At 41.4% G+C, this 24,100-nt stretch overlaps 1 protein-coding gene across 6 annotated transcripts in view; it reads right to left on the reverse strand.

Annotated features, from left to right (window-relative positions):
- MACF1 (microtubule actin crosslinking factor 1) overlaps window positions 1-24,100 on the reverse strand; it is a 248,778-nt gene that overhangs the window by 76,758 nt on the left and 147,920 nt on the right. For all 6 annotated transcript variants that reach the window (XM_027109006.1, XM_027109007.1, XM_027109005.1 and 3 more), the window contains exons 6-22: window positions 17,528-17,694; window positions 16,626-16,738; window positions 16,410-16,516; window positions 15,870-15,989; window positions 15,630-15,725; window positions 14,561-14,688; window positions 14,385-14,478; window positions 14,033-14,187; window positions 13,073-13,349; window positions 11,964-12,092; window positions 11,172-11,249; window positions 10,291-10,452; window positions 8,809-8,913; window positions 7,944-8,039; window positions 6,310-6,435; window positions 3,666-3,818; window positions 2,055-2,209 (exon numbers count right to left, since the gene is read on the reverse strand). In XM_027109006.1, coding sequence (XP_026964807.1) covers window positions 2,055-2,209; window positions 3,666-3,818; window positions 6,310-6,435; window positions 7,944-8,039; window positions 8,809-8,913; window positions 10,291-10,452; window positions 11,172-11,249; window positions 11,964-12,092; window positions 13,073-13,349; window positions 14,033-14,187; window positions 14,385-14,478; window positions 14,561-14,688; window positions 15,630-15,725; window positions 15,870-15,989; window positions 16,410-16,516; window positions 16,626-16,738; window positions 17,528-17,694 — 2,261 coding nt within the window. The remainder of the gene's footprint in view (window positions 1-2,054; window positions 2,210-3,665; window positions 3,819-6,309; window positions 6,436-7,943; window positions 8,040-8,808; window positions 8,914-10,290; window positions 10,453-11,171; window positions 11,250-11,963; window positions 12,093-13,072; window positions 13,350-14,032; window positions 14,188-14,384; window positions 14,479-14,560; window positions 14,689-15,629; window positions 15,726-15,869; window positions 15,990-16,409; window positions 16,517-16,625; window positions 16,739-17,527; window positions 17,695-24,100) is intronic.

Below are 24,100 nucleotides of genomic sequence, written 5' to 3' on the forward strand. Positions count from 1 at the left end.
AGAGGGTCCAACACAGAAGAGATGTAAAGGGAATCTTCAGGGTGAAGATGAAGGGAAATGCCAGGGAGGCAGTAATGAAGCAGGCCTACAGAGCAGGTTCAGACTGGAAAAGGAAGACAGAATGGTTCAGAAGAGACGTTTCCAAGAGAAAATAAAATTGAAGATTACCTGGTGTTTGGCCATACTAAGAAGGCTTTTACAGTAAAATAGGAGAGTTTGGGAATAAATTCATAAGATACAAATAGACAACTAAGCAAACTTAAAAACAAAACAATTATCAGCTCCAAGGAAACATAAAGTTATACAAAATAATTTGTTCATACATATATTCAATCACCTAACTCGTTCATTCTTTTCTTTAACAATCATGTATTGAGTACCTACTACATGTCAGGTTCTAGGTGATGAGGATACAGAGGTAAACAAAACAGACAAAAATCTATTCTTTTAGAACTTCTAAGGGGAGGAGAAAGGCAATAAACAAATTTATAATCTTTTGGACAGTATTAAGTGTTCTGGAGAAAAATAAAGTGTTCTGATGGGGAGAGGAGATAGAGAGTGATAGGCAGTGAGTGGGGTGGTAGTATATGAATGTGATTAGATGAACTAAAGATGTGAGGGAGTGAATCACGTCAATATATGAAGCAAGCAGAGGAAATGCAAAGGCCCTGAGGCAAGAGTATGCTTGTGGTGCTTGAGAAACTGTAGCTGAGCGCAAGCAAGGACAGTGGCAAAGGATGATTTAGAGAGGTAAGACATGCTTGGGTAAGGTTTACAATATGCCCTAGAGTACTACGCAGTTCAGCTGTAAACAACTTAATGTAAAAATAACAAACAAGATACTGATTTTAAACAAAAATCATGACATAACTACATTTGGAAGATGGGTAAAGGAGAAGTGAATTACAGGTGTGTAGAAAACCATTAATTTCCTAGAGTAAGAAGTCAATAATTTCCAAAGTTGAAAAAAAATTAAGTAACAGGAAAAAAATCACATTATTTAGACATTTGATGTTAAAAACCAGAAAAATCTGCTCAAAGAGTTGAAAATAGTTCACTCTGGGAAGCAGAACTCTGGGGTGGGGGAGATGATTGCTAGTTTTTACTATAAGTTTTGTGGTATAATTCAACTTTTTAAAATCTTTATACGTATTTCAATGAAATATAAAGAAGAAAGTTAGCTGTCAGTACAAAAATCAACTATTGAGAGTAAACTGTTTATAACCAAGAATTATTTAAAAAAGAATTATCACTGTTCTTTACCCATTCACCTGTTGATGGACATTTAGGTTGGATCCATGTGGCACATATACACAGTGGAATATTACTCAGCCATAAAAAGAAACGAAATTGAGTTATTTGTAGTGAGGTGGATGGACCTAGAGTCTGTCATACAGAGTGGAGTAAGTTAGAAAGGAAAAACAAATACCGTATGTAATGCATATACATGGAATCTTAAAAAAAGAAAGGAAAAAAAAGGTACTGATGAACCTAGTTGCAGGGCAGGAATAAAGAGGTAGACATAGAGAATGGACTTGATGACATGGGGTGGGAAGGCGAAGCTGGGGCAAAGTGAGAGTAGCATCAACACATACACGCGACCGAATGTAAAATAGTTGGCTGGTGGGAAGCAGCAGCATAGCACAGGGGGATTGGCTCGGTGCTTTGCAATGACCTAGAGGGGTGGGATAGGGAGGATGGGAGGGAGGCTCAAGAGGGAGGGGATATGGGGACATGTGTATGCATATGGCTGATTCGCTTTGTTGTGTAACAAACTAACAAGGTATTGTGAAGCAATTATACTCCAATAAAGATTTTTTTTTTAAAAAAAGAATTATCACTGAATATATCTCAATTGACCATAGCATTTACTGAAAATCTACTATGTGGCTGGCAGGGCAAGACTTGATATCGTAATAGGAGGTCTTTCCCAAAAGAATCTTCAAAACTTGGTCTCTCTGTTCAAAATCACAAACGCAGATTCATAACCTCCATCAGTTCACCCAGCCAAAGAGCAGAGGTGGAAGTACAGAGTGGCAGTTGAGCTGAGTTACCTGCTGGCCATCTCAATGGCATCCTTATTGGGTGGGGGGATAAGGAAGCAGACTGATGGTACCATTGCCTCATTCCCTGTGGGGCTGATCACTTTCCACTTGGTCCTCTGTGAATTATCTTCCAACACACACTCATCATTCTTGCAAATAGTGATCTGAAGAGACAAAGTTACAAATCATTGCTAATGGATAAACCAACAACCTATTATTACCTGGTGGCTGATCCCAAGGCTATGAAATCCTTAAGGAAAAATTGTTTTGGAGATCTCCAATCATTTGGAGATCACCTAGGGAGAGTTTCTGATTTAGACAAAAGGATAATGTGTATAAATAAACAACCTAGGGAAGGCTGGGAAATGAAATAAATCAAGTGTTTATTAAATGCCTGTCACATGTCAAGTAACACAGTATATGAAATTTATAAGGAGACCGTAAGACCTGCGAGAGCAATCTCTCTGAACCTACAACCAACAGGGTAAAACTTAAAGGGACATAATACTCACAACTCTGTATTTCTGATACTTCCTCCTCCTCCCTTCCTGTCACCCCACCCAAATCCCTGAGATGTTTAAGCCTTTGAAATCACCAATTCTTTCTCTTAGGAGACGAGTAACCAACAATATCATCTCTATTTTATAGACAGAAATACTGAGACAAAGAAAAGTACAGGAAAAGTTCATTTGTTCCTTTGTATAACAAATATTATTGAGCCTATTACGTGCTTGGAAGTATGTCATGCCATTAGAGGTAAAAATGGTAAGCCAACAACCATGGTCTATATTCCACATATTCTGATGCACTATTTGGTTACAACACTGTGTGACAAATGCAATTTACCAGGGAATGCATGGAAGGCACGAGGCCCAGTCTTGGTTAGAGAGGTAAAGAGATTATTCAGGACCTTAAAGCCACATTAAGGAATTTAGACTTTCTACACAGAAATGGGGAATTGTTGTAAGACTTAGGCAGGGGAGTGATGGTAAAAAAAAAAAAAAAAAAAAAGTCACGCTGGACTTCCCTGGCGGTCCAGTGGTTAAGACTCTGAGCTTCCACTGCAGGGGGCGTGGGTTCGATCCCTGGTCAGGGAACTAAGATCCCACATGCTGTGTGGCGTGGCCAAAACAAAATTAATTAATTTTTAAAAAGACCATGCTGGTGGTAGGATAAAGAATGCATTGAATGGGTAGGCTGACGTAATGATCCAAGTGAAAGAAACTTAGGGTCTAACTTGTAGTAGCAGCAGGGACAGAAAGAAGTACACTTGAGGGATACTTATTTACAAGGTATTGATACTACTGACTTGATAGTCCTACTAGCTGTGGGGACTAAGAGGAGGGGAGTCATGGATCTCTCCCAGCTGCTACAAAGCACCGTTTCTATCTACACTTAGGCTACTGGGTGGATAATGATGCCAATTACTGAGGCAGGGAGCAGGTCAAGATCATAGAGTTGAGGCTTATTTTTTTCATGATAGAAGAGATTTGAGCATGTTTAAGTTCTAATAGAAGAACTCTATCATTTGACCTTTCCCTGTTACCATAACCCTAACTGAAGCCTTCCCTTCTCCCTTGCTTCCTTCTGGAGCGGGAAGTACCCTTTCCACCTCCTCACCTCGATCTGCCGGTAGTCACAGATGGCCTTGATGGAAATGGTGCTCTTTAGCACGTGGTCGGGACTGCGTGGCTTTAGCTGAACAATGGATTTTGATCTCCCAACAAGACTGGCAACGGAACTCTTGGACTGTATAAGCTGCTCCTTTTCATCCTACAAAATGGGAAGAAAACGAAAAAGACATTAATGTTGCTCCTTGGGAGACTCAGTCAACAAAGAAAACTGAATGCTCCACTCCCTCCGAGAATGTCACTTCTCGGTTAAGTAGGGATCCTTGGTGGAGCCATCTTAGAAACACAGGGATAAAGAAAACAGGAGAGGATGCTTCTGTCTGCTACCAAGCGCTTTTATACTCAAATTCTGCAGCTTTCTCCCTGTGTCTTTTTCAATGAAACATAAAGCCACATGCAAAAACAAGTAATAAATAAATTAAAAAAAAAAGAATTTCTAGCTGCCAAATACAGCTATACAGCTAACAAAGGATTTTGCCAAATAAGGTTCAGAGAACATGGAAGTTAAAAACAATGATAAAAACTAGGCTGTGGTTGTTATTATTATTAAATTTCTCACTGGTAGAAGCCAGTTCTTGCCTCTCTGCTTAGGAGAAGTTAGAGTTATACTCTTTTACATTTTTTTTTAATAATGTTATCTCCCAAGCTCTATTACAAATATTTTACTTTATTAAATTGAATCAAACTTTCTAGAGAAAGATCTTAGCTCTTCAACCAACAATCTATAAACCAATGCTGTTGGTGAAGGTACTGGGACAAATGACTTAAGGTTTACCTTTTAGAGTCTTGTGTGCTGTATTTATATAAATTTGATTGATTTGAAAGAGGTCTCATGCAAAATTGAAATACTCAAGTCTCTGCAAACCCAATTTTCTTAAAAACTAATGAAGTTCTTGTCAACGAAATGGGTAGCAATCTACTACCAATTCCATTAAAGAGTAAAAGATAAGCTTTATCTCTTAACCAGGATGTTTCAAGCCCATTTTGAGGTATAAAAAAGTCCCCAGAAGAGGGCTTTCTTAGGATGGAAGTGGATGTGATGAGAGTAAAGAGTTAATAATGTTAAGAAATGCCATTAAAGAATTAAGAATATGCAAGTAAATAAAAAAGAAATGCTTAAATAAACTACCTGTGCCTGTCCCCGGGAGCATGATTGGAAGAAATACAACTTTAACTTATTAGTTAAGAAAGAGGAATGGAATAGGTCAGGGAGACAGCCACACTGTTCCATTCTTGAGAGCTGGTCTACCCATTTCAGTTTCCTTGCAATAAAGATGTCAATTTCTGTCTAACCCACAGCCAAACGTCTCAAGCTCCAGAGACCAAGTGCTCAGCATGGTAAAAGGTCTGAAAAGAACCAGAAGCCACAACAGATTCTCCCGAACCTGACGGACAAGCTGAGGACAAGCTGAGGAGCAGACCCAGGTGACTTCATGCCCCGATGACGCCGCCAACCCGATGCCCCTGACCTGGAGAGGAGGGAACAGAGCAGCGACCCTCGAGAAGAGAAGATATGACAACAATTGCAGAGGAGTTACCCTATGACAGGAAGGTACTCTGTGGGAGGGAGGAGATAATAGCCACGGATTATTAGATTCCTCCTTCATACCTGATGTACCTCTAAGAGCGACATTCTAGAGACAACATCAGAAAAGTCAGGTCTTTACCCTTCATTCCAAATTAATTAAATTCACAGGTTATTTGCTCAGGTGAAACACTGAATCTAAACCCATTCATAGCTCTACAATACCTGAAAGTGTTTTTTAAAAAATCAACTCATGTTCACTAATTCCCAAGTCTCACCCACGAATACAATGACACTGTTTGGGGTTATTCTGGTTCTCTTATTTATAATTTTCTACTGAAATGTGAGCCTACCCGCATTGCTCACACAGGAAAAGTAATTTCCCTGTTGCCCACACGTCTCCATCTTAGTCAGAGCTGTCGCTGGAGCCCTGCCTGGCGAGCTCTGTAACCTACGCTCAGTAACTGTCAGTGGCCTGCTGGCGATTTGACTACCACCACCCCGAAGGAATAGTTCACTGGAGAAAATAAATGTAGAACTGATTTGGATTAAATAGCACTTGCAAAACTATTTTGAAAAAGTTAATACCACTACATAAATAAACTGAGCAAATACTGCATTACACCTACCTGAGACTTTGATGTTTCAAATACCTCATCATTACCAAAAGAAAATTCCCAAGGAGGAAACAACTGGCTCAGGTCTAGTTCATTGGTGTTTTGTTTCATTCTCTTTGCATGAGAGAGTGAAAAAGAATTGGGTGTCAGCTAATCCCGTCAACCCTATTTTTCATGCTCTACACCCCCATCTTTGGCTCCAACGACTGAATTAAAATAGGAACAATGCAAAGAAACTGTGCTGAGCACTACGTGGCTCAGGGGCACATGGCTAGGCCCTTACTTCAACAGCGTACCCAAAGGACTCATTAGCAACTTCTTTAAGAAAAGAGAAAAGGAAAAGAACAACACAGATTAAACTCTAATTGAATGTGAGCCAAACTTTGTAATGGTGACCCACAGCCCTGGCACTTTCAAGGATATAAAGAGCAGCAGCCGAAAGGGTTTACTCTGTTTCTCAGAAGCAATCATCCCACTGATGCAACACCCACCATGGAGTCCTGCAGCAGGTCCTCCAGGCGGGACAAGCTGGTGCTGTGGTCGCAGGAGTACTTCCGTTTGATGGATTCTTGGAGGTTCCTCAGGAATGACTCCAGGTCTCGAGCGTCACTGAAGAACTGTGGGGATAAGAGGGAGGGGTGCCTTGTGCTCAATACATCACAACACCAGGATGATAATGGAGAAGAAACAACCGTACCGTGCCTGCTGATTACACAATCCTGGATTACAAAATGCCATGCCAGGGAAACAGTAGTGACAACTGCCACAAAGCCCACTGAACCCAGCAGAACACTTAGTCTGCTTCACTCCTCAGAAATCACTGATCTTTCCCCTTGAGTTTTGGCTAGTGGCAGCACTTGACTGTCAGGTTTATTTCATAAAAAGCCTAGAGGTTGAGTATCTCAATTCACTGATATGATTACAAAATGATCAGGGAGCTTATTTAATTAAGAGCAAATCCAAACAGAGATAACAGCTTATTTCCTCTTCCCACCCTCACCTGAAAACAAGCAGTATGTTCTTTTTTTTTTTTTAATTTATTTAATTTATTTATTATTTTTGGCTGCATTGGGTCTTTGTTGCTGCATGCCGGCTTTCTCTAGTTTCGGTGAGTGGGGGCTACTCTTCGTTGCAGTGTGCGGGCTTCTCATTGCAGTGGCTTCTCTTGTTGCGGAGCATGGGCTCTAGGCATGCGGGCTTCAGTAGCTGTGGTACGTGGCTCTAGAGCACAGGCTCAGTAGTTGTGGCGCACGGGCTCTAGAGTTCAGGCTCAGTAGTTGTGGCGCACGGGTTTAGTTGCTCCGCGGCATGTGGGATCTTCCCAGACCAGGGCTCGAACCCGTGTTCCCTGCATTGGCAGGCAGATTCTTAACCACTGCGCCACCAGGGAAGCCCAAGCAGTATGTTCTTGATGTAGCAACAGATTAAAGGAAAAAAAAAACCAAAAAAACAAAAAATGGTTCTAATATTTTACAGCCCCTCCCATCAGGAGGTGGAGTCTATTTCCCCCCCGCCTCCCCGAAGCCGGGCGGGGGAACATCACTTGCTTTAGTCAATGGCACATTAATACACGTGAGAGCAGAAAAAAATGCTTGTGCACCAGGGCCTGCCTTCTCTGGCTGCTTGTGAAACACAGGTATTCTGTGAAGGAGCCTAGGATAGCCTACTGGATGCTAGAGACTTGCATGTGGACTTGTACCCCATCACCCCAACCAAATGTCAGATGTGTGAGTGTCACCATTTGGGGCCAACCAGCCCCCAACCTGCCTGCCCACTGCCTACAGCCATGTGTCACCCAGGCAAGATGAATAAAAGCCTTCAGCTGAGCCTAGCCCAGACTGCCAACTCACAGAATCTTGAGCCAACGGTTGTTGCTCTAAGCAACTAACTTTTGGGGTGGTGGTTTATACAGTAAAGGGTAATGGATATAGATGTGTTTCTAACCTCACCCCTCCCGTGTACATGCCTGCAGGCACACACCAACACACGCAATCACACTCACAATCTCTTGCCTGAATGAAAAAAAATATTCTCCTCATCCTCTCTGCGCGCGCGTGCACACACGTGCACGCGCGCGCGCGCACACACACACACACACACACACACACACAAATAGCCCACGTACCTGAAAGTAAGCAGTATTCTCTTTCACATGCTGCTCAACACACAAGCACAGCTGCTTCATCCACTGCAACTGGGACTGGACAGCAGCACTGTAAGCCTGCAACAACCAGGTACACGGACAGAAGGGCATGGGTTTAACAGACCTGCTACGTATGTGTGATGCACTCTTCCAAGTACACCTCTGCTAATGCTAGAGAGGCCAACAGAGGATAAGTGGAGATACTTGACTGGCATCTGCTCAAAGCTTCCCACGAGACAGAGGTTTGTCTTTCATCCAACATGGTTTTATTAGAAGGGGTTACCCAGAAAAGGCCTCTTCCACACTCATTTGCAACTAAATGACCTGGTCAGCAAAACCCAGGCCTAAGCCAGTCTCTCCTGGCTTCCTCCACTGAATCTCTTCTCTGAACACAGGCACCACACCAAAAGGCACGCAGGGTCTGTCTAGACAGTTATCTGAAAAACTATGGTTCAGAATTCCCTGGCGGTCCAGTGGTTAGGACTCCACGCTTTCACTGCTGATCAGGTTCAATCCCTGATCAGGGAACTAAGATCCCACAAGCCTCACGACGTGGGAGAAAAAATATATATGTATACTTAAAAATAAGAAAAAATATGGTTCAAGTCACTTTCCCCGTGAAGCAAGGAGTCAATATCGTTTCTGTTGTTTCACGTAGTATCCTCCTTAGACTATTAACAAAACTGTTTGCAGTCTTTTGGGGGCTGGGAAGAAAAGGGAGAAGACCCAAGACACATGATTCCCTGACACTTGCTCCAAGTCCCTAAGCAGAGCTAAGTCTCTGATTTGCATACTTCTATAGTAACAACCTCTGAGCACTTGACCCTCACACCTTCAAGTCACACACCTCCACAGTCTGCTTGGCTGGGTGGTTCTCAAGTGACAGCAGCTCGGCTGTATCTTGTAGAGACCGAAACACGTCCTGTTTCTCCTCCAGTTCCATTGTCAATTCCTGAAAATTGAATTCAATTTTATTCAGTAAGTGCTGTTAAGGGAGGAGTAGCAATAAAGAAAAAACTGTGCTCCCTGCCCTACTTTATAGGAGTCCACAACCCAGGGTTAGTGCCAAAATGAGAGTCATAAACAGTACACGCCAGAGGATTTCAGAGAAGAGCAAAAGTGCTGGAATTACAGGAGAATGATTCAAAAGGATATGGGATCTGAGCCAGGCCTGAGTAAGTGGGGTCACACAGCATGAGACTGAAGGCAAGAAAGCAGGGAACGTGGCTGGTGTGGATGGTTCAGGTCAGCACCCACAGAACACGGTACCTGATCCGCATCCCCGACTGGCTGGCTCCGCTCAGACTGTACCCTCAGCTGCAGTGCCCTGCTCCGCCTCTATATTCTGTTAACACTTTAGGACCTGGTTTAGATGCCAGCTCTTCTGTGCAGCTGGGTACTGATCCTCTCTATCAGATTTGACCCCTTCTCCTCGATGCTCCCTTTCTTTACGTCTCTATCATAGCCTAATTTCTGTTCTCATACAGACTGTTTATTGTATTACAATATCTATTGTTTCCTCTTTACTTCAGAAGAATCATATACCACTCTCTAATGAAGTTTTTAAGTGCTATTAAAAAATCTTCCTATTTTCATGGGGTTCATAATATCCTGAAAAATTCTCTGAAATGTGGGCAAACTGAAAATAACAAAAAAACAATCCTACTTTCTATCTTTCACTGAAAAGCATAAAAAGCAGTGTTGCATTGGCCAATGCTGAATTTTCCTTCCCATTTTACAAACCAAGAGATGGAGACCAAACAATTGTTGAATGAATTAAAGAGAATTCAGAATTTGTAAGAAGCCAAGAATATACCTCAGTTAAACAACATTAAGCCCTATACTAAGTGCTTTGCTATATTAACTTACTAAAATATTAACTTACTAAATCTTACTTAACCTTTTACACAATGCTTTGAAGTGCTACTATTATCCCATTTTACAGAGGTCTAGTGAGAGTAAATGACTTGCCAAGGTCACAGAGCTAATAAGTGGACAAATAAGAATTTGATGTTAGGTCTATCTCATTGCAAAGCCTATAACCTTGACTACAAAGTTATACTGCTTCTGAAATGATTCAATTTGCAGACTGCTGCTCTCTTCACCCAAGACACTGCCTTTCTAAATGCATTCTAAATAAATTCATTCAAGGGCTCGATTTCCCCTCTTCTCCATATACACTTTCTCACAGGAACAGATGCATTAAGCAGGGTCCCTATTTCTATCTAACAAAATGCAAATCCAGAAACCCAAGCTCTCAGCAGACTAGCCCCTCTGGCTCCTTCTGCTGCTATTACAAAATATGACAGGTCTGTTGTGCTAGACTCACAGAGAAGTAATTTTTCTTGGCTGAGATACTGGGATTGTTGTCACTCCAATCATATGCTAGTTCCTCCTCCTCCTTCTCATTCAACCAGATCAACTCAGCTGTAGCTCTGGAGACAAATTTATGCAGGCTCTGAAGGTGCCTCATCCGGAAGCTAGAAGTTTCCTAGACAAAGGCAGGATTACAAGGTTAGACTGCTAGGCTTTCATCTGTACGATACATCACATTTGACATCAAAGCAAAGAATGGCTGAGAAAATGAACTTAGCCTTGATTTTTCAATCTCTGGGTGCTTCTCCACAGACTTAAATTTAGTACAAGTTTGGTATGGGACTCCCAGAGAGCCCGTGTCAATCCCACGCCAGGCCTGTGTGGGGCTCCCTGGATAAAGAATGATCCTGGAACTGTCCTACTCTGGACATCTTGAAAGACAGGAATGAAGAACAACAGACAGAAGAGGAGTCCCCTCCCTGTCAATCTTAAACTTTTGGTTTTTGGGAATTCCCTGGCGTTCCAGTGGTTAGGACTCCATGCTCTCACTGCCGAGGGCCCTGGTTCAATCCCTGGCTGGGGAACTAAGATCCCGCAAGCCATGCGGGGGTGGTGGCGGGGGGGGACTTAGTTTTGATGCCTCAGAGCACATACACCCACTGCTTTGGTGAAGTATGATAACTAGGATAAGCTCTACTTACTTAAAACCTTCTGGGGCAGTGGTTTTTGATCCATTAAGAAAATTGAGAAAATGTTATGATATATGAACAACTGCACAGTGAACAATATAAAACTAATAAACAGAAAACCAAAACAGGCTCAAACCAAGAGCTTTCTGAATTAGGGAACCACATTCTCCATGAACAGAACAAAAGAGAGTTAGCCAAAACTCACCTTCAATTTACAATACTGTGTCTCCAGCTTTCCAAGAGTTTCAGCATAACTGGTATGAAAATTCTGGGACATTTTTCCCTGGTAAGAAAGGAATGAAATAAAAATATATTAGAGAAAGAGTAAGTAAACTATATCTACAGCATGATTTCAACTATGTAAATATTATGTCTGCACATAGATGGAGATTGGTTATTCTGAGAAAACAGAAGCTTGCACAGCAAATCTCCAGGTGAGATTGCATAGCTCAGAGCAGCACTGAGTGAGGAACAGTCCAGCAGAGTAAGCACAACTGAATGACCTCATGGTCTTGTGCTTCTAGTAATTCTGGGAGGTTTCTAAGCAAAACCTATACCTGGTGATTCCTCCAACTACTCAGCTGCTTTTTGGAAGAGGAGAGTTGAAATTTAAAATGGGAAGATAGAAAGAGTGAGGGAGAGGAGAGACCAAGTGAATAGTTTTTCTCTCCAGTTCTCTATTGCAGGTAGATGGTGAAGTGGAAAGAGCATGAACTTTTGGAGCAGAGGGCTTGAGTTTGGAAACTGCATTCACTACTTACTAATTTTGACCTTAGCTTTCAGTATTACTATTCTTTTTACTAAAAAGGGGTTAATAAAAAACACCTTTCTCACAAGGTTATTTCAAAGAGCAAGAGACGCTTCATGTGCTGAGGGGACCTGTGGTCAAGTGCTGCTCGTGGGTATCCTTCTTTTCCACATGGACAGCTGCGCTGTGCACTGTCCCATCGCGCACAGCCACCCCAGCCTCCCATAATGGATTCTGAATGCCACACACCTCATATAGCCTGGCCTCTTTGACACTTGAGCCCAGTTCTTCCACACTGGCGTGGATGTGCTGCTGTGCTTCCAGCTGCAACTCCACACTAGGCAGGTCATTGCCCCACTCTGCTCGTTCCAGTTTCATCTGAAAAAAAGAAAAATTACAAACATAATTTACTGCTAAGTTGGCAGAAAAAGAAAACTGTCACAATCAGTTTGGACAAAGGGACTGGGGAGAGGGGATTGAGAAAAAGGACATCTAAACTATCTCCATTTTGGTCTCTTACAGGAAAGTATGCCATAACCACCCCCAAGGAGCTGGAGAATAAACCCCACCACCTATAGCAGCAGAAGCAGCCTTTTGCTGCTGCATTATGGGAATACATCCCTGCATTTACCAACCAGAAAGGCATTCCCACAGGCTGAAATGCTTAACTTTATAGTTTAGGCATTTCCCTTTATGGGGTCTCTCCATTTCACAATCAGAATGGAGATAAGAAATAAATATCTGTAAATACTAAGCTTCATTCATGCCACCAACTATTGGCCAATGGAAGATAATTGTAAAACAGCTTGCCTTTGAATAGTTTTATTTATTGGTACATGGAAAATCCATCATCCAACGATGGGAAGAATTTAATACAAAACAAAAGGGTTAGAGGATAACAGGAAAATCTTGAACTTGAACCATTATCCTAGAATACATGTAAATAATGTCCCTGAGAACTGTGAAACACAGCAGTCTTGCTTACTCTTAAGAGCTGAGACAAAAACAACAGTAGAGAAGCAGCTCCTCTGACAATGAGAGAATTTCAGAAAAGATAACAGATTTACAGACTCTGCAACTTCTTCCACCAGCTCTCACTTAGAGCACAGCTGGCTGAAGGGAAGAGATTCCTGAAGGGCTTCAAATTAGAAAAGCCTATGCATTTAGTATGGGATTTTGAGGATCTGAACTGATCCTATCCTTTCAAAATTTAATAGAGAAGGAGGCTTGGGCCCCAGGTAGCAGCAATAATTGAGGGGATCTATACAAGGGGCATAGAGCAACCTAACCCTCTGAGACAAGCTGCTGTATCCAGTAAACCTCAGTGCACTGCATAAGCACTTGGAATGTACACCCACCTGCATTTCTTCCACCCAAGACAGTAGTTCATACACAAATCGGAGGTTGCCTTCATCTTCAGAGGAGGAGATAGACACAAGTTCAGCCCGAGTCATGGGCTTTCGGAACCAGGAGGTAGAAGAAGAATGGGTTCCTCTGGTCAAGGCTTCTGCCTTCAGATGAGTAGTGGTTAAAGTAGAGGGTGGAACCAATTCAAGTGAAGTGAAATGGCCCTTCCGATACAAGTTCGTGCACTCTAGACGCAAGGTAACCAGCTCATCCTGCAAACGCATGACCCTGAAATGGAAGACGAGAAAGAAAAGATTAAATCTGTAACGTGCTTTTTAAGATAAAATCCTCCCTATCCACTTGACAAAGATGAGGTAAAAATAAAACTGAGATCACATTAGGAAAAGTGTTTTGAGAAAGAAAACGTGTTCTGTGAATGCAAGGTGATATTATTAACATCTTCATCGTTCAGAGCTGTCACTGAGGCAAATGCCAAGTCACAGCATTAACTCGAGGCAATAAATCAATACCAGTTCTTATAACTCTTGGATGATGTAACAGAATAAACCATGGATTAGGGGTCAAAAGATGCGGCTCTTAGTCTCGGCTCTGTACAAAGATCCTCATCCCCTCTGTGGGTGCTGGTTTCCTCCTCCATGAAATGCTACATCGAATCACCCCAGCAGTTCTAAAGCAGACGTGGTCCCACACGGCTGCAGTTACCCTGAAGCGTGTGGGGGCGTTATAAGATGCCACACAAAGATTAGGGAACCCTACAGGTACTTAGTGGGCAGGGCCAACAGTAAAGGGAGACTGTCTTCTACCATGAGAATTTTCCTGCCCCAAATACCTATAACATCCCCACTGAGACGTTGACCTCTAGCATCCAGGTTCCAAGATTCAGTGCCCGACTCTTGATCCTTGAGCCTCAGCAGTAAGCAAGCCCTCCATTTAAGTCCCATGTTTCTCACCTAAAAGCCAGCTCTTCTAGCTGGTAGTAGTTCTCATCCCTTAGGATCTGGAGATCCACCTGCAGCTGTCTGATGAGACCTTCACACTCCTGAATGTACATGATGACATCTGACTCACACTGCACTGGTTGTCCTGATTCCAGGTGAGCAGCGTCCTGAGAGAGAAAGGGAGAAGAAGAGTGGGAAAACTCCCATTGCTCCCACCCACTAGGACCAAGGGAGCCACGCGGTCCACTGCAATTCCAAGAGAAAGGAAGCTGGATCCCTTAACTGTTGACTTCAACCATTAGAGCACAAGGTTAGAAGTGGAAAACATGTGACATAAGAAGTGAGATAGAACAGTCAGACTTACAGCCTGCAGTGTATTCTTAGCTAATGTCAGTTTTTCTTCACAGTTCAAAGCACCATTCTGTATTTTGTTTGCAATCTGTAGCAGCAATTCCAGCCTAAAATGAGATCAAGACCATAGTCAAGTGCAGGCCTCAAAGCAGCCCAGTAAGTAATGTCACCTTCAGGCTCTGGACCCACCTCTCTACAGCTGGTCGAAGTGACTTCTCTCGCTCCAGCATCTCAATGATGAGTTTTCCCCACTCTTCTTCCACATCATTAGGGTGATAACCTTGAGGCAGTTTAATTCGGCCAAATTCAATCCATACCTAAAAAACCCAGAGATAACCCTTTAAGTCCAAAAACACAGCCATGCCCTCAGGTCCCAGTTTTAATTAATTTTTTGCTTCTTTACCCAGGCATTCAGCAGTTTTCTCCATTGACTAATAAGAGAAAACAACCAAATATTTTAGCAGTACCTCACCTCTAGGTGAGAAAAAAAATCACCTCTAGGGGGCTTCCCTGGTGGCGCAGTGGTTAAGAATCCGCCTGCCAGTGCAGGGGACACGGGTTCGACCCCTGGTCCGGAAAGATCCCACATGCAGCGGAGCAGCTAAGCCCATGTGCTTCTGTGAGGCCAGGGCCCATGCTCCGCAACAAGAGAAGCCACCGCGATGAGAAGCCTGCGTACCACGACAAAGAGTAGCCACCCACTTACCACAACTAGAGAAAGCCCGTGCACAGCAACGAAGACCCAACACAGCCAAAAATAAATAAATAAATTTTTAAAAAAATTACCTCTAAAATACAGAGACCACTTGCTTGAAATCCTTCCATTCCTTCTATACTTTCCATAAATCCTCCTGTCCTCCCCATACCCCTCTCCCCCACACTGTGGAAAGGTTAAATGCCCATCTCCACAGCTTCAAATTCTCTAGGAATCAAAATGTGAAGGAAAGTCTCTTTTCTTTCTATCCTAGGGAAAGAATTAGCTTCCCTCTGAGAAACAGGAAAACATGTACAAAACTCAAGATTTCTGAATAACTGTATGCCATTTTTCAACAGGCCCTTTAAAAAATAGAGATGGCTGACACTTCCCCTTTACCGTAAATTTTCAAGAGCAGCCTGAGAGTGATGCTCGATTTGTCACCCTGAGAATATTGCTGTTATAATGAGGTTCGGAAGAAGATGCAGGGAATCTGCCTAACAAAGAAGCAACAAAGAGCACACCAGCACACCCTAAGTCTCAGCAAAGGATAAGTTTCCTTACCTCTAATAATTTATATAATTCCTCAATTCTTCCTTTTTCTCTCTCCTTGGCCAGAATTTCTGTTTCTTTGAAGTGTATATATTGATTATAAAGTGCCTACAAAATTAATATTTGGTGAATGAATGCAAGCAACCCGGTCTAATTTTTCATACCACCTCACCCAGGAGCCAGCAGCAACAAGCTCTGAGACTTACTCCCCAGAGTGAATTTACAAAACACAATTTAAGTCCATGACTTTACCTTTAGTTCAACAGGGTTCTGGGGAAAAGATTTATCTGACATCAGTATTGTATGCTGTTTGATCCAGGGAATGAGGGAGTCCACTCGGCTTTGGTATTCTTGCCACCTGGCGTCTACTTCCTATTGCCAAAAGGTAGATATCACACACCTGCTGGTTAGCAGTATGCAAGACAAGCACAGGAGAAAGTAGCTCAGGCCATCCCAAACCACATAAAATCTTTTCCTCTAATTGCCTACACAGACACCGCCATTCAGTTTAATGCTCAGAGTCCCAGTTTCAAAGCTCCTCAAGGACTCTCAAGATGGGATTTAATTTCCTGACACCTAGAATAGCCTATGCTGGACACTGCAAAATTAGTGATATCTAGACTCATTCCCACAGACCAAGGACAATAACCATGTATCAAGATGATGTGGATTCAGTTCGCTCTGTTTAAAAGTGCTCTGTATACACTGAGTGCTTAAGAAACCTACTCTAATCAATACATTCCACCCAAACAAATCATAGCCAGAAGGTATTTTAGGAAAGTGTTCTTTTACCGTAGCACTGATCCCTTCTCCACCCTCAGGGACTTTAGGGAAGGCATCATAAATAGAAGACACATAAGTGATTACAGACTTTTCATCTGGAGATGGCACATCCACATCTGAGAGACAAAAGGCAAGAAATTTCTTAGAACAAAGGAACCCGCTGGGGGAAGGAATAATGAATATATGCCAAACATCATCAACTTATCAACTTCAGTCAGCTCTCACCTTCTGCATCCAGTAACCGGGTGACGCCCAGTCTTTCTGCTACTTCGAAAGCCTGTTCCAGGTTCTCTCGGTTACTCTGGATCTGTACCCTCTCCATATCTACCAGGTCAGGTCTGTAAAAGTCCACCAAGGTATATGAAAGGCCCCCAGATACATAGCACATAGGAGTTCACACAAAGAAACCCTCTTAAAAGTACTCAGAGCTGAAAAACACTGGATGAGTTAGAGAGAAAGCAAGAGGTTTAGAGGCGCACTAGTCCCACTTTCAATCACACTCCAGGAGCCCAGTGCTCCATAATTCTAAACTTACATAATAGTAGGTTTGTTGGATTTCAAGGGAAAGGTATCAACTTTCCCTATGAGTGTTTATGACCACTAAGAGTACGATAAATTTTGATTTTCATCATTCAGAATTCCTATCTTCCTCACCCACTCCAAGCAAGTCCCCCACTACTGGCCCTTTGCACTTGTTATCTCCTCCGAGTGAGACATGCTGAGCCTAGAGACCTGCATGGCCCACTACTCCTCATCCATGACTCTGCTCCAACATCTTCACCAGAGAGACCACCTCTGACCACCCCGTCCAAAATGCCACAACCTCCATCATTCTCTTTCCCTCCACTGCACCCACCACTGTAAGACAGCATACACTTATTTGTTTATTGCTTATCTTCCCCACTGAAAAGTAAGCTCCATGAGGGCAAGAATTTAGCTGTTTTCTTCACTGCTATATGAGCCCAGTGCCTGGAACAGTAGGAGTTCAATACATATTCCTTTTTAAAATAAATAAAATGAATCAGAGCCTGGATTGTTGGTTGAGGGGAAGTGTGGCATTACAGCTGATTACAAACAAGAGATGAGAAGAAGCCTCTCTAGGTCCACTGAAACTTCACTGTATTTACCTGTATCGGTGAATAAGTGCATTGAACATCTTCCCATCACTCCAGCAGGAGGAAAAGTTGGTGCATTTGACTCCTGTGTAACCAGCTGTCACTTTCTGGGTCCACAGGAGCAGCTTCTCCTTAGCTGACATGTCCCCTGATTCTCCACTAATGTAGATGTCAGAGATCTGCCAAAAGATAGGATATGAAGTAATTTAGTGTAAATAAGATGAAGCCTTTAAACCTTCTCTTCATACATTATGGCTCTTAGAAGAAGAGGGAGATCCAAGGCTGGCAGCACTTCAAGATGACAACTCCAACATATATTCACCCTATCCGGTAGTCAAAGAAATGCAAATTAAAATTTTGAGAGGTCACTTTTTTACCTGTCACATTAGAATAGTTTTTCTTTTTTTTTTTTTAATGATACTACTCAGTATTGGAAAGAATATCTGAAATTGGGGATTCTCATACACTGCCACTGGTGAGAGTATAAAGGGCATAATTTCTCTAGAGGACGGTTTTTAATAAGTCTTAAAATACACATACACTTGATAGGAAGTCATTAGAGAAATCTGCAAAAAATTTTATACAAGAATGTTTATCAATACCAAAAAGCAAAGGCAACAAAGGCAAAACAAACAATTGGGACTACACCGAACTAAAAGGCTTGTGCACAGCAAAGGAAACCATCAACACAATGAAAAGGCAACCTACGGAACGGGAGAAAATATTTACAAATCATATATCTGATAAAGGGTTAATATCCAAAATATACAAAGAATTCATTCAACTCAAAACAAAGAAACAAACAATCAGATTTAAAATTGGGCAGAAGATCTGAATAGACATTTCTCTAAAGAAGACATACAAATGGCCACCAGGTGCACGAAAAGGTATTCAACATCACTAAGCATTAGGGAAACACAAATCAAAACCGTAATGAGTTATGACCTCACACCTATTAGAATGGCTGTCATCAGAAAGACGACATAACAAGTACTGGTAAAAATCTGGAGCAAAGGGAACACTCGTGCACTCTTGGTGGGATTATAAAGTGGTACAATCACTCTGGAAAACAGTATGAAGATTCCTCAAAAAATTAGAAACAGAACTATCATAGGATCTAGAGACCTTAATTCTGGGGTACATCCAAAGGAAATGAAAACAAGATTTCGGAAAGATATCTGCACTCTCAATGTTCACTGCAGCATTATTCACAATAGCCAGGATATGGAAACAACCTAAGTGTCCACCAAAAGCTGTGGTATATACAATGGAATATTATTCAGCCATGAGAAAGGAAACCCCGTCATTTGTGACAACATGGATGAAACTGGAGGGCATTATGTTAAGTGAAATAAGCCAGACAAGGACAAATACTGCATGATATCACTTATATGTGGAATCTAAAAAAAAAAGAAAAGAAAAAATGTCAAAGTCATAGAAACAGAGAGTAGAATAGTAGTTGCCAAGGGATAGTGGTGGGGGAAATAGGAAGAGGACAGAAAAAGGGTATAAACTTTCAGCTATAAGTTGAATAAGGTCTGATGATTTAATGTAAAAGATAGGTGACTACAGTTGATAACACTGTATTGTATAACTGAAATTTGTCAAGAGAGTAGAACTTAAATGTTCTCACACACACACACACAAAAAGTGAGGTAATGGATGTGTTAGCACTTAACTAGAGGTGGGAATCCTTTCTCAATATACACATAAAGGCACACCTGGGAGGTACCACAGGTTCAGTTCCAGACCACAGCAATAGAGGAGATATCAATCACAATAAAGTGAGTCACATGCATGCTTTGGTTTCCTGGTACATATAAAAGTCATGTTTACACTATACTATATTATCAATACATACGCGATAGCACTATGTCTTAAAAAAACAATGTATACTCATTAAAAAATACTTTATTGCTAAAAAATGCTAACCATCATCTGGGCCTTCAGCAAGTTGTAATCTTTTTGCTGGTGGAGGGTTTGAAATATTACAAGAAGTGAGCAAATGCTGTTGGAAAAATGATGCCAGCAGTCTTGCTCAAGGCGTGGTTGCCACAAACATTTGTAAAAAACGCAGTATCTGTAAAGCACAATAAACAAGGCCTGTGTATCAAATCACCGTGACGTACACTTTAAATATGTCGCAAGAATGCTTATCAAAATACGATAAATATTTTATAGCAGAAAGCTATAAAGAGCTTAAACTAAAGCGAGTGATTGACTGGTTATAAATTATAGCACATGTACATGGTAGAATTCTTTGTAGCACTTAAAAAGGTATGCTTCAGTAAAAAAGGAAGTAACTGATGAGGAAAAATAAACAAATAAAATGAAATAAAATAAAATAAAAAAGGAAATGTGTTGTCAAATAAACTGGCTGCCTTTGCTAAGTCTTCCTCTAGTGTAAAAATACTCTGAGATATTTCTACCATATAAAGTTTGCTGATTTTATTACCAATAAAAAATCTTATTTAAGGAAAAAAAAGATATGCTTTAGAAAACGTTAATGATAGGAAAATGATCACCATATTTTACAAAAAGAAAAAGAATACAAACAAAATAATATATAATAACACTGATTTTACATGAAAAATATACAATATATAGTTAAGTAATAGTCATATATATGCATAATGTATGTGGTCGATGCATATATGTATGTGTATAAAAACCAAATTAGTAATCATAGTTATCTCTAAATGGTAGCATTATAGATGATTTTTATGTTTCCCAAATTTTCTACATTATGTATATTTTTATATTTAGAAAAAAGTTATTTTAAGAAACCTCCAAAATCTAGCACAGGACCTACTTTGAAGAAATGTCAGTCTGAGAGAGGAGAAAAGTGCATGCCTTTGATTCCACACAAGCCTAGGGTTGAATCTCAAGTTCACCAACTACAAGCTGGACCTTGGTTATACCATCTGTAAAGTGGGAATCACACCTATTACCTTTTCAGGATAGCTGTGACAATCAACGATATTATACAGTGAAGTGCCCAGCCCAAACACGGGGCTAAGCTCGACAAAGTTCCCTTCTCTCTTCCTTGTATAAATGGTGGTTCTCCTTCAGTTACTGCTGTCTAACTCCCAAAGCACTGTCAGTCTGTATCATCAATTAAATGCTATCTTGCAACTGGCTATTATTTAATGTATTTTTATTATTTAATATCTCCCCAAGACTAGGCTTCCTGAGGTGCTGATACTACATCTTAACTATCAGAACGACCTAAAATCATAGCAGCTGCTATGAAGGAGAGCTCCTCAACACAGGATATGTCCTAGCAGAAGCTGGGATGCATCTCTGAGACTCAGTGATCAAGGTCCTTCTGTATTGCACCTAGTGCTGTACTGGTCATATGGTGGACACTTAACATGTTTTAATTAATAATCACTTGGTTAATAAACAAAATAATAAAAATAAACAAATAAATGTATTTGGGGGTAAGACCCACCTAGAATCCTGAGACACATTACTTTATTGACAGCAAACTTGCCTAGCAAATAACATATATAATGTATATAAGCAAACAAGCCAAGGACCCAATGATGGATTCCGGTGCCCACGCCATCAGCCTGTGAGTCCAGTGTGAACAGCCCCTCACCGGTACCAATTCTCTGCCAGTTCTCCTCCACGACATTTCTAGCTATTTATTTCAGTGGCTAAATGCCACCCACACTGACATATCCCAGTTCTTCCACTGTAGTGCTTCACATACATATTAAGGCAAAACATTGCTGGGAACAGGAGATAGATTTGTTGAAGTGAAAAGGGACAGAAGTTGAATAAGCAAAATGAAATGTGAGTATTTGGGTTCTTTACCCAAAAAAGAAATTCCAGTTAGTCAACTGATATTGTATCTCCACAATATCACAGTCAATATCTCCGATGGCATCTCCTGTCTGCCAATCACAGTATCTTTGTATATTGCATTGGAAACTGTTCAATGAACAGCTGTACTTCAGATTTTCCACATAGCTGTAATGAGACAGGGAAATATTTAGATCCCTCAGGGGTAGGAAAAATACCCTGTTTGGATTAGGGCCTTTCCTAGATTGTGAACTGGATGAGAAAAATGGGATTATCATCACAATCATCTCAATAATTAAATTTGGCTTTTGTCCATCTTTTCATGTAATATTCACATGGGATTGCACAGTGCTATCCTTTGGGATACGTAGAAGCTTTTACCTTAATCTCCCAAATGGAGAATTCCAGCTTCAGTGTCAGGGAGCTTTCTCCCTCATCTGGATGTTTAAAAGGAACCATTTGGAGAGACAGCACAGCCTCATCACCATCTCAGAGACTAACCTCATGTACCTGAGTTTTCTTTCAACGCACACTTCCCATGGCTTGATTAATTCCTTCTCTGAAGCATTATCTAGAAACTGAGCATGTTCCTAATAAGTCAGTTAGTTTTTACTGAACAACATCTCATCAGTGCTTCACACTATGTCAGACACCATATGTTAGGACGAGGGAGAACAACAACAACAAAAAGTCAATCACCATGGGACTGACTCATTCTGTTGTTATTTCTTGAGCAATACCTATGTTCTAGGAGCTGTGTTCAAGTTCTTGGTATCTCAAGACAAAAGCACAACCTTGGGCCTCAAGCTCAAGCAATGTAGTAGGGGAGACAATATACCAATCAGAGAGATCAATGCTGTGACAGAGGTAAGCAAGTAACCCAAACTAGCAGTGTCGAGGAACTCTGCAGAGATGATAAGACAACATCTATGCTGAGTTTTAATATCTAAGAAGAGGGCTTCCCTGGTGGTGCAGTGGTTAAGAATCTGCCTGCCAATGCAGGGGACGCGGGTTCGAGCCCTGGTCCGGGAAGATCCCACATGCCGCAAAGCAACTAAGCCCTTGCGCCACAACTACTGAGCCTGCGTTCTAGAGCCCGCGAGCCACAACTACTGAAGCCCACACGCCTAGAGCCCGTGCTCCACAACAAGAGAAGCCACCGCAATGAGAAGCTCGCGCACCACAATGAAGAGTAGCCCCTCCTCGCCGCAACTAAAGAAAGCCCACGGGCAGCAACAAAGACCCAACGCAGCCTAATTAATTAATTAATTAAAAATAAAAATTTCAGCATATTAAAAACAAAAGACATGAAAGCTCAAACTGGGAACTGATGTAGGAGAGAAGATTAGAGAGATTATGGAGGGGTTGGAATACCAGGCTGAGGATTTTGGACTTTGTAAGTCTGCATAAGTCTCAGGGAATGAAACCAGATGTAATGAGCTAACAGATACTTGATTCACATGTCCTGAAGTTTCTAGCTGACTTCATCCCGCTACAGTGAAGGCATCAGACTTTGAAAACTTCCATTCAAGAAACAGGTGAGGGCACAATGCAATAATTCATTACAAATGCCTGGCTAGAAGGATCTCATGGCAGCTGTGTTTCTTACCTACAGAAGAGTTAGGTAAAGATCAGGGGTACTCCTTTCAATATTCAAGTTCAGAGTCATGGAGGTCTCTCTAGGGCAGGGGTCCCCAACCCCAGGCCGCAGACCAGTACCGGTCCGCGGCTCGTTAGGAACTGGGCCGCACAGCAGGAGGTGAGCGGCGGGCGAGTGAGCGAAGCTTCATCTGCCGATCACATTTCGCATTACCACCTGAAACACCCCCACCCCCTCCCACACCCCTATCCATGGAAAAACTGTCTTCCACGAAACTGGTCTCTGGTGCCAAAAAGGCTGGCGACTGCTGCTCTGGGGAATACAATTAGAACGGAAATCCTAAGTCACAGACTACTGGCATTTTTAAATTCTCCTAAATACTGCCAAACTAATGTCAAATAACAATAACAATTTATACTTCTATCCACAAGGGTGTGAAGAGGTTTTTCCATTATTCTGCATCTTCACCTACACTCTGTACTTTCAAACTTTTTATTTTCTGCCAGTCTGAGGGATATAAAATGGCATCCTGTTGTTGTTTTGAGTTTTACATCTTTGATTACTAGTGAGAAAGACTCCTGTGTATGAGGCATTTGGGTTTTCTTTTTTTATGAATTGCTTATTCCTGGGCTTTCCCCTATTTTTCTACTAGTGTGTTTACCTTTTTCTTATTTATAGGAATTATTTAAATAATAATATTAGTAACAGACATCTATTGTGTTTTACTTGAATTTACTCATAATTCTCACAACAACCCTACATTGAGTACATACTATTCTTATCCTCAATTTACAAATGAGGAAACTGTGCCACAGAGAATTTAAGTAACTTGCCCCAAGGTACATGGCTACTAAGTAGTAGAGCTGGAATTCAAACTCAGCCAACCTGGCTCCACACTCTTAACCACGTCACCTATACTACACTTCATATATTCGGGACATTAATCCTTTTTCAGTATATGCACTATATAATTCTACCATTATTTTTTTTTAACTTTCCATCTCAAGGAACTAGGAAAAGAAGAACAAATGAAGCCAAAAGTTAGTAGAAGGAAGGAAATAACAAAGATTAGAGCAGAAATAAATAAAATAAAGATGAAAAAGACAATAGAGAAGATCAACAAAACTAAGAGCTGGTTCTTTGAAAAGATAAACAAAATTGACAAGCCTTTAGCT

This window comes from Aethalodelphis obliquidens, unplaced genomic scaffold (genome assembly GCF_003676395.1).
Source record: "Aethalodelphis obliquidens isolate GAN/ISIS:26980383/991018 unplaced genomic scaffold, ASM367639v1 scaffold9, whole genome shotgun sequence".
Lineage (NCBI taxonomy): Eukaryota > Metazoa > Chordata > Mammalia > Artiodactyla > Delphinidae > Aethalodelphis > Aethalodelphis obliquidens.